The 11,083-nt window shown below is 46.3% G+C and overlaps 2 protein-coding genes across 2 annotated transcripts; both read right to left on the minus strand.

Moving 5' to 3' along the window:
• Positions 1–4,947: 4,947 nt before the first annotated feature.
• On the minus strand, positions 4,948–5,898 carry LOC103193427 (olfactory receptor 1K1). Its single transcript, XM_007936633.2, has one exon. It carries the CDS (start codon positions 5,896–5,898, stop codon positions 4,948–4,950), a length of 951 nt encoding a protein of 316 aa, XP_007934824.2.
• Positions 5,899–9,434: 3,536 nt separating this feature from the next.
• On the minus strand, positions 9,435–10,439 carry LOC103193495 (olfactory receptor 5C1). The gene has a single exon (XM_007936731.1). It carries the CDS (start codon positions 10,437–10,439, stop codon positions 9,435–9,437), a length of 1,005 nt encoding a protein of 334 aa, XP_007934922.1.
• Between the last annotated feature and the right edge of the window lie 644 nt (positions 10,440–11,083).

An 11,083-nucleotide genomic window follows, 5' to 3' on the forward strand; every position in this document is an offset into this window, starting at 1 on the left:
CTGTTGTGTTGCCTACAACTGTCTGTGAGTGAGCAGTTCACCGTTCAGCCTGGAGATCTTGGATTCATCATTCCTTGGAGTCAACAGCCGGTGTACTGCCTGCCAGCCTGGAGCTCCTCGGCCCCTGCAATTGCGGGAGACAGGAAAACCTCCAGCTCGATCCAGGAACTTTGGACTTGCCAGCTTCTATACGTGTGTGAGCCATTTTCCTAAGATAAATTTGTCTCTCTCTCTAAGCTTTGCTGGTTTTTGTTTCTCTAGACAACCCAGTCTAATATCGCCTCAGAACCCAAAGAGGGGTCGCTATGAGTCGGGGCCAACTGAACGGCACAAAACAACAACATATCTTAGTAAAAATGACCCAGTGGATTACTAACTCTTTAGTAGTCTTTCTGGGGACAGAGGAAGCATTCTTCCTCTTGCTTCCAAATCAATATCATCTTTTAGGGCTACTTGCCTTCCATTCAGGGAGCTCTGGTGGCATAGTAGATAAGGCATTTGGCTGCTAACCAGAAGCTCAGTGGTTCAAAACCACCAGCCACTCTGTGGAATGAAATGGGGCAATTTACTTTCATAAAGAATGATAGCCTCAGAAACCCAGTGGGGGTTGCTATGAGTTGGAATTGACTCAAGGACAGTGAGTTGCCATCCATGCTTCCTGGATTGGCCCAACAAATACACTTTGTGTACGTCATCACCCATTTGTGAGTGGAGGCTTGTGGGTTGCTATGATGCTGAACAGGAGCTCTGGTAGCATAGTGCCTAAGGCATTTGACTGCTAACCAGAAGGCTGGTGGTTAGCAAACCCACCAGCCATTCCTCAGAAGAAAGGTTGGGCAATCTACGATAGAGATACCACCTCGGAATGCCAAGGAGGGGTCACTATGAGTCAGATCAACTCAACAGCAGTGAGTCTGGTTTGGTTTTGATGCTGAGCAGGTTTCAGCAGAGCTCCCAGACTAAGGCAGACTAATAAGAAAGGCCTGGCAATCTGCTTCCAAAAATCAACCAATGAAAACTATGGATCACAATGATCCTTGGACCAATCATGGGAAAGGTGCAGGACCAGGCAGTACTTTGTTCCATTGTGCATGGGGTTGCTGTGAGTCAAGGACTAACTCAATGGCAGCTAGCAACAATAGTGAAATAAAAGAAGGAGTCATGTCTAGTTGGCGTGGGGTAGGAAGATGGCCAGGGAGTGCCCATCATTCTCTTTTCTTGCCTGTCCTACTGGGTGTCTGGAAATAAGTTGAGTGGGTGTCTGGAAATAGTCTGGCACATAGCAGATGGTCATAAATATTTATTAACTTGAGTGAGTTTATGGTGTTGTGTAAAGAGCACTACACCAAGAACACTGCACAGGGACTTAAACTGACTACTAGTAGAATGGACTTGGACAAGCCTCCTCACTTCTCTGAGTCTCAGTTTCCCCATATTCAAAATGTGGATTTCTAAATGGCTGAGCCATTGGGAGGAAAAAATGAGACCTGAAAGCATTTGTGATGCTAGCGATGGTCATGTTGTACAAGATATGGACCATGTGGAGGCAGAGATAGGATGCTGGGGATCAGAGGTCAAAGGGCAGAAGCTAGGCTGTGCTACAATTGTGCACAGTGCAGACCAGTGAGAGTTCACCACCCTGTAGTGATGTAGCCTGTTCATTCTCAATGTGGAAATGACAGCTTTAAACTACTAAGGATGGATCAGTATTCCAAGAAGCTGGTAATGTATCTGAGTAGATGACTGCGGTAGGATTGGTGGTCCAGAAGAAGGAAGCACTGACAATTCCCTTGATGCCAGCATGCTGTTCTCTCCTTACCTGGAATAAGACCATAGAAAAGGTAACAGCATATCTTACAAATGTTCTTTGTGCCAGGTTCTAGGAACACAATGACAAGTCTGGCAAGGTCCCTTACTTGCTTGAAATTGGTCTCTATATTTCTGTGGTGTAAAACAGGACTAATGGTACCGACATGGAGTGGCTGATGAACGTCATGACTATCATGTTTTTGCAGCTTGAGGGAAGGCAGAGGGAGGATGTGGGTGGTGGAGCAGGGGACAAGCTGCTGATAGTGTAGCAAGGATCCAGCATCACAGCAAGAAACAGCATGAACAAGTAACCTGGGAATAGGGTGAGAGATGGGGGCCTAGGAAAGGATGGTCTAAAGAGGTGAGTCAGGGCTGAGATAATGGCTTCCGGTGGGCCAAGCTAGGAGCCTTAGCCTTAATCACTCTGGGCCTCAGTTTCCCAATTTATGAAATAAAGGGGTTGGGTTAAACAGGACCCCTCCTCATAGAGTGGGGCAATGGAGATCCACCAGGAGAGGCTGAAAAGGTGGATTCAAGGCCTCACTCACGATGTGCTGCTTTGACCCCTGCTTCTGTTTTATAATATTGGAGGCCCTGGGTGATGAAAATGATTAATGTACTTGGTCACTAACTGAAATGTTGAGAGTTCAAGTCCACCCAGAGGTGCCTTGGAAGAAAGGCCTGGTGATCTACTCTGAAAAAACAGCCATTGGAAATGATGAAGCACAGTTCTATTCTGACGCACCTGGGGTCCCCATGAGTCAATATTGACCTGATGGTACTTGTTTAGTGGGGTTTATGATCTTATAGATTTCACTAGGGGGGGAAAAAAAGATTTTTCTGCTTTTAAAAAAAGGTTGAAAATCATTGGACTAAGGACCATTAGGTCCTTTTTAGATCTTAAAAATGAGCATAATTCAGCAGTTCTGGGACCAGGCTTGTTCGTAGGAGCTGGAAGGCTCGTGGGGACCCAGCTCTTGTACTGCTATAGCTTCCCTGTCTCTGAAAGCAGAAAGGATACGGATTTCTTTAAGAGAAACATGGATGTAAAAGCTCTCACCTCACAAACCTGTTTGGTAAAAATTCAGGCACATCACGAGGGCATCTCAGACCTCCAAAGCTTCCCAAGTCTGAGATTTCTTCCTGTAAGTTCTTCCATTGAGACCTCAAAGCCTGGGGCTGGGTTCTATGTGACTCAGTTACAATACACCTGAGCTCTCCTAGTAGCATAAGGGTTTGTCATGACTCTGCTACCAATTAGCTTGTCAGCCTTGAGCCTAAGTTTCCTTACTCATAAAGTGGCAATCGGTACATCTTTTTGTGGGTAAAAGGAGAAGTACTGTCATCCGATAACTTAACTCTTCTGTCTGTCCCCGGTGTGTACGCCCTCTTCCTTTTGCTCTACTTTCCTTTTTTTTTTTTTTAACTGTGAATGTCCATGACATGCTGCTCCTTCCACAGAACGCATGGTGGACAATGCCAACCACTCGAGAAGGGATCAAAACTGGAGATCCTGGAATAGAGTGGGAGGAAAAATGTGGAGCAAAATGAAAAAACCCAAAAATGACCAGAATTACTGTTTGGATGGAGCCTGGTGGAATCCCCAAGACTATGGCTCTGGGTTACCCTTCAGGCCTAGAACTGGACTCATTCCCAAGGATTGGTTCTCAGCCTAACAGCAGAAAAACCTACATGCAGAATACCTACGTTAGGGCGATGCACCCACCTACTCTAGGGAGATACACCCCTTAGAGCAGTCAGCCATGGGGCACCAGAGGGGCAGCATTCACAGAGAGGGAAAGCTGGACAGACACGAGTGCATAGTTAAGAAGGGCACAGGGAGGAGGTGGTCACAGGGATGGGAGAGGGAGAGTGCACTATGGTCGGCGATGGTAGTCAGGGCATGAAATCAAATGTACACAAACTTTTGAATGTAAAACAAATTTTGTTCTGTAAAAAAAAGTATATTAAAAAAAGAAAAAATACAAGGTGTAGTTGAGTAGGTGTCATCATAGCAAGCAAATACGAGAACAAAAAATAAGAAAAAGAGACTGCATCTACATGATTGCTAGCATAAAAATATAATCACTTATTCATCTCGGGTGTCCAGAGTAAGTCAGCCCTTCATGCAAGGGCATGTGAGCTTTTACTCCTGTCCCAGACAGCCGAGGAATAAATGGTACTTTATTTGAGAATGCGCGGCAAATTGATGAGAAGTCAAGTGCCACTCCTCACTAAGCGAGTCCTGGGAATGATGCCCTCCCACACAACTCTAAGTCCTTCGTTGTTGTTATTGGCTGCCATCCAGTTGGCCTCCGACTCATGGCGACCCACACAAACTGTTGTGACCCGTAGAGTTTTTGTTAGCTGATTTTAGGAAGTAGATCACCGGGCTCTCTCCCTTCCGTCCTTGTGTGGTTAGAATCGAGCCGATTCTGACTGATGGTGACCCCACGTGTGCAGAGTCGAACTACTCCATAGGGTTTTCAAGTCTGTGACTGTCAGAGGTAGAGTGTCAAGGCTCTCTTCTGAGACACCTCTGGGTGGGTTCTAACAGCCAGTTTTTTAGATAGGAGTTTGTGCTACCCAGGGACTCCTCCTTAAGTCTTAAGAAAATGGTGAAATACTCTAAATGTCTGGGAGGGATTGTCAGAAAAGGGCCTCATGCGGGAGAAAAAGCCCAGGTTTTTCATCTAAGAACTGTGTGAACTCAGGAAAGCCATGTCTTCTCTTTAAGCTCCAGTTTCCTCTTCTGAAGAATAAGAGCATACTGTCTGCTTCAAAGGTTGTTGTGACAATAGAATAAGATTAGGCAAGGATCTCCTTCATGTTAAAACCCACTGCCATTGAGTCAATTCTGACTCCTAGTGACCCCCATTGGATTTCCAAGGCTGTAAATCTTTACAGAAGTATATTGGCTCATTGGCTCATCTTTCTCATGCAGAGTGTTAGGTGGGTTTGAACTGCTGGCCTTCTGGTTAGCATCCAGATGCCTTACCTGCTTCATATTAGATGCTCAGAAAATGGTAGCTTTATTATGATGATTTTTTATTTTTTAAAAAAGCACAAACCAGATGATCACATTCAGGAATTATCACTGTGGATGATGCAAAATCTGTCTTTGATGGAGTCCAGCCCTCAGGATTCACTAGCCAAGATCCGTCGCCCAGTGAACAGGGCTCGGAGTGCCCCCTGTACATCATGATTTCGGAGGCTGTAGATTACAGGGTTCAACATGGGGGTGACTACAGTGTACATGACGGTGGCCACACGACCCTGCTCTGCCTCATATCGGGATGTGGGCTGGAAGTAGACTGCAATGACTGTCCCATAGAAGAGGCTCACCACTGCCAGGTGGGAGCCACAAGTGGACACAGCCCGGAGCCTCCCAGAGGCTGAGGGCAGTTGGATGATAGCAGTTGTGATGGCCCCATAGGAGGCGAGAATGAGCAAGAAGGGAGTGACCACCACTGCAGCACCCTCGGTGAAGATGAGCAACTGAATATGACGGGTGTCAGAACATGAGAGCCTTAATAGAGGCTGGTGGTCACAGAAGAAGTGGGGCACTTGGTGAGAGGCACAGAAGGACAGGCGGGCCATGAGCAGAATGTGCAGGAGGGAGTGGATGTGGGATACCAGCCATGCAGTTCCCACCATGGCTGTGCACACAGTCCGAGACATCCTTGTGGCATAGTGGAGGGGATGCTGGATGGCCACATAGCGGTCATAGGCCATGGCAGCCAGGAGGCAGCTATCAGTTACACCAAGGGCAAAGAAGAAGTACATTTGGGTCAGGCAACCAGCCAGAGAGATTGAGCGGTCATGGGCCAACAAGTTGGCCAACATCTTAGGCACAGTGATGGAGGTAAAGCAGAGGTCAGCAAATGACAGATGGGCCAGCAGAAAGTACATGGGTGCATGAAGGGCTAGACTGGCCCGGATGGCAGCCACAATGAGTCCATTTCCCAGGATGCCTGCCACATACAAGACCAAGAACAGCACAAAGAGAGGCCACCGCTGCCCATGACTTGTTGTCAGACCCAATAGGATAAATGGGGCTCCCTCTGAAGACTCGTTGGCAGCATCCATAGCTAGGTGGTTCATTGCCTGGATGCCCAGGGGTTCCTTTCTACCGACGGGTCATCTCTCTAGTGTCTAAGGAAAAGGGTGAGGGGCAACTACATTGCTCAAGCCTTCTTGGCCATGAAAAAAAATCACAGGTTTGTAGTCAGAGAAGCCTGAATTTAAATACTGGTCTGCACTATGGGCAAGCCACTTTACCTCTCTCTCCAAACCTTTATCTTCTCTGGGTCTTAGGTTCCCCATCTATAAAAAAAAGGAAGTTCAAGACCATTTCCAAGTTTGATACTTTGTGATTTTAAGCAACAAACAATAAATGGAACGAAAGAATCTGGGTGATCCCCCGTATCTCCAGTAATCTTCTCTCATGAAATCAAACCATGAGCACCAAGAAAATGTACATTCCTTTGTGAGAAAGTCATGTGGATAGATAGACACACTTGCCAAAGGCACAAAAATTTGACTCTTAAGGACAGACACTAATTATTTCAATGCCTTCATTTTTTCATGTATGAAGCCCGTTTCAGAAATCTTGGACAATGATCCAAGACAAGGTCTTAAAAGGGAAGGAGTTTTAGGAAACGGGTTCAGGAGCTGTGCTGTGGACTGTGCTGAGACTATCCTTGCAGGGTAATGACCTCCTAATTTCTTTCTTTGTCATTCTCTATGAAAAATAATATAAACTCAAGTGAAGGACCTCCCTACCCTAGTGTTTTTCATTTTTTCCTCAGTTGGTTAAGAAGATTCTTTTGGCTTTGGTTCCCTGTAGAGCATCTTTGCTCTACTCCCATCATGTCCCACCTTCCAGGAGTGGAAGAGAATCAGGATAAGTGGGTAGGTAGAGGGTAAAGCTTGTTTCTAAAATGGCTTTTGGAAACTGAACCAGTTCTTACCCATGTCTAAGTTGGTCCCAGTAAACATTCAAATTTACCAAGCTGTAGAAACACTCATATGTAATCACAAACACACAAGTGCAGGTATGCAGGTAAGTGCAGTTCAAGATAGTCTCTGCAAACACACATCAATCATATACAGAAATGTGGACCTAGCACATACATTCACACCTAGGTAGGTACACAGACAGGCATAACCACAGAGACCCACAGACCCAGATAACTGTGCACATAAATACAGGGTCAAATGCAGTCATACACTGCACTGAGGCCAGAAAGTAACAAGTATTCACATATTCCTGTTGATGGAGGCACACATCGCCATGCACGACTACTGTGACCATCATGCACATTCACGCTTTCATTGACTGCCTACTATAAGATGAGGTGGCTTTTCATGCACACCCAGTCAAACCCAATCATATCATTGATCACATATTCACATCCTCATGCACAGTCTCAGGATCCCACAGCTTCACACCTTCCTGTACTCAGCTACACTCAAAAAGATCATCATGGTTCACAGCAGAGATGGCCTACTATAGAAGGGCATATCCACAACCACACTGTCCCTCCAACAATGGTACTGTCATGCAGTGATAGTGATGCACAATGACAGCCTCAAATGAAACACACATGCTCTCATACTTACATGTTTGAGTAATGCAAACAGTCACACACATGAAGACAGATCTGCACACTCTCCAGCCTGGGCCTTTACCCCCAAAATGTACCCTCTGGCCTCTCCACATCACTGGAGGGCACAGCAGCAGGGGGCCAGGTATATCCTGTTACTAGAGGGCCTGAGGAGGGAATTATTGGCCAGTTATTGGGTGTGGGACTTTGGAAGCATCTTAACTTCTCTCCAGAGGCAACCCCTCCCTTGGCCCTCATCTCTGGGGTGGAGGCAGCTCAGCTCTGGGATTTGTTATCCTTCCTCTCTGGGGCCCAGTTTGATTACAGAAGGGATGGTTGATACTGCCTCCAACCCTGGGGACTAATTTGTCTCAGGTAGGAGGGACACTCAGGAGCCCCATGCTTGCATCAGCAGTGAAGCTGCTGCTCCTCAACCCCTGTCTTATGAGCTCCAGAGAGAGGCATTTGGCTGACTCCTGAATCCCAAATAGAGTGACCAGGGCCAAGGGCAGGAGAGTCCAGGATTTAGAGGACTAGCTTCTGGGGCCAACTGTCCTGCCCCTCAGCTGTTGCCCAAAGCCTTCTTGCAGGAAGTGTAGGAGAATGGGAGAGATTGAATTGGGGGGCAAACCTCACATTCATAGTCTTTTAATTGCCAACTCTTTGGGCAATTCATAGTCTTTTAATGCCTCCAACTCCTGTCACAGCATGTGAGTTATGCTGATAGGAGGTAAGAGGAAAGGGGGAACTGGGAAAAGATTATAAAAACTTGTGATGGGAGAAGGGGTTCTCAATTTTTTTTTTTTTCTGTAAAGATTTACAGCCTAATTCTTATCTAGTCAGATCCTAGCCTAAGTATAATAACTAGATTGTGACTTAAACACATAAACATTATCCACATATCAACTTTACTTAATCTAGCAGTGCTCTAATTGAAACTAAACTCTAATTGAACTTTTCTCTAGCAATAAAAATGAAACCTGAATTCTAATATTAATTAGTTTTGCACTCTAATATTAACCCAAAAATATTTCTAATATTTCTAATATTTTTAAGATGAGTCCAGGTTTATCTAAATTCTGACTCATCCCTAAATTTACCCCAAATTTACTACTTATTAAAACCAATCCAAATCTTAAAATTTACATAATTTCATTCAATCCTAAATTTGCTTGATTGCTTCTTAATTCTAAACCTAATCCTGGCTCTAAACTAGTCCTAACTCTAGTCTTAGCTGTAACCTGAACTCTAATCCTAACTCTCTCCTAACCATAACCATAATTCTGACTCTTTCCTAAGCTATATCCTATGCCTGTACTAATCTAACCTTGACTAAATCTTAAGCAGACTGTTGGGATTTTAGGAATGAGTTTATGTTGGCTATTTCTCTGGGCTATAAAAGGGAAAGGTGTTTGTCTCATCAGATTCAGTCCCATTCTTTGGCACAAGCAGGTTCTGAAGATGCTCTCCTGGTGTGAGGTCAAGGAGAGCAGGCACAGACTTTCTCTGGCCCGCATAAGACAGGAGCAGCCAAGAAGAGCCCTGATAGTACAAACTCTCACCAACTTATTGCCACCGAGTCGATTCTGACTCAGTGACCTCCATGGGCTTTCCAAGGCTGTAAATCTTTACAGAAGCAGATTGCCTCATCGTTCTTCCATGAAACAGCTGGTGGGTTTGAACCACCGACCTTTTGGTTAACAGCCAAATGCCTCAACCACTCACTGCCCCACCAGAGATCCTTAAAAGTACAAGAGTCTAGGAATGTTTCGAGCCAGTAGTGCTCCAACCTAGTGTTTCTGGGGATCAACCTATAAGCCTATGTCACTTCGCTGGGTAACATGTCGGAACATTTATTGAACATGGGTGAAGTTAAGGAAGCTGTGTGGCAACATTAACTTGATCTTTGCTCTAGTTCTAGGTCACGCCCTTTCTGCCTCCATATATTCTCGCCTTCCTCCCCCTTGGTAGTCCTTTGAACAATGCCAAAGCCACAAGCCAGAGGAACATCCATATTTATCCACGGTGCCAGGGACCTAACCACACCCCCCAGACCTGTCGTGGGTGTACCCGTGCAGGACAGCAGAATCGGCTCCAGGTCCTTCGGAGGGCCTCCTTCACCTCTTTGTTGCGGAGGCTGTAGATGAGCGGGTTGAGGGCTGGAATGACCAGGGTGTAGAACAGAGATGCCATCTTGTCTGTGTCCAGGGCGTAGCTGGAGCTGGGACGCAGGTACATGAAAATGAGTGTCCCGTAGAGCATAGCCACAGCCGTGAGGTGGGAGCCACAAGTCGAGGCTGCTTTTTGGCGGCCCTCGGCTGAGCGCATGCGGATCACCGCCCCAGTGATGAGGCCATAGGACGCAACAATGGCCAGCCCTGTGGCCATCTGGATGAAGCCGCAGACGGCAAAGAGGAGGAGCTCATTGAGGCTCGTGTCACTGCAGGAGATAGCCAGCAGAGGAGGGATATCGCAGAAGAAGCTGTTCACCTCACGGGAGCGGCAGAAGCTCAGACGGAAGGTGAAGGTTGTGTGGACAAAGGCGCTCACTGTTCCGCCCAGGCCTGATGCTCCCAGCAAGGCCAGACATAGATGCCGTGACATGGCCGTTGTATAGAGAAGAGGGTTTCCAATGGCCACGTAGCGGTCATAGGCCATGGCTGCCAGCAGGCAGCACTCGGCATCGGCCAGCCCTGAGAAGACAAACATCTGGAGGGCACAGGCTGCATAAGGCATGGTGGCACGGGGCAGCAGCAGGTCAACTAGCATCTTGGGGCCGATGGCTGAGGAATAGCAGGCATCCAGCAGAGAGAGGTTGGCCAGGAAGAAGTACATAGGTGTGTGGAGCCGGACATCCACACAGATCAGCAGCACCGTGCCCATGTTCCCCAGCAGGCTCACGAGGTAAACAGGCAGGAAAATCAGGAAGAGGGTAATGCGTAGGTCCCAGCGATCGGTGATACCCAGGAGGATGAATTCAGCAGGTGCACCCCCGGCCCATGTGAAGTTCTCTGAGGTCATCCTGCAGGACAGAGACTGACCGTGGGTGGACAAAACCAGAGGCAGATGAGAGAAAGGTCATGACTTTGTGCCGGAAGTCATGTAGATTTGGACTTCAGTCTTAATTGTGCCACAGAATTACTGAGTGACTTTGACAAGCCCCTTAACCTCTCAAAACCTTATCTTCTAATGCTGCAAAGTGACTGGAATTTAACCTTTGAGAGGGCAGTGTTGTCTATCTTATTTACTATTGTATCCACAGTATGGAGAACATTGTCTGACAGTAGGTGCTCAGTAAACCTTTGTTAAATGAATGAATAATGAATGGGATGATAGTTCACAACTCCTCCTCAGTTTCCCAGAGAGAAAAAAAAAAGAGACTCAATTGGCGGAAAAGGTCTTTTCCATTTAAAGGATAACTAGCTATGTATCTTGAAGTTTGCTGGAAGGACACCTTTGCATTGGAGTAAAACCTGAGAAAAGAGAGAAGGGGAGTAGCCTGGTATTTTGGGGAGAGAGCAAGGACTGGAAAGAACACATGATTTGAATGTCCACCTGGGCTGATTCTTCATCTCTTGGAGCTCAATTTTCTTATCTGTATAACAGGAATAAAAAGTGTGTGTGTATATATATATATATATATATATATATATATATATATATAT

This window comes from Orycteropus afer, unplaced genomic scaffold (genome assembly GCF_000298275.1).
Source record: "Orycteropus afer afer isolate SDZICR_OR568_19922 unplaced genomic scaffold, OryAfe1.0 scaffold00037, whole genome shotgun sequence".
Classification (NCBI taxonomy): Eukaryota; Metazoa; Chordata; class Mammalia; order Tubulidentata; family Orycteropodidae; genus Orycteropus; species Orycteropus afer.

What these genes read in the sequence shown, in the direction of transcription:
- LOC103193495 (XM_007936731.1), bottom strand. Translation starts at nt 10,439, where the DNA reads ATGACCTCAGAGAACTTCACATGGGCCGGGGGTGCACCTGCTGAATTC.
- LOC103193427 (XM_007936633.2), bottom strand. Translation starts at nt 5,898, where the DNA reads ATGGATGCTGCCAACGAGTCTTCAGAGGGAGCCCCATTTATCCTATTG.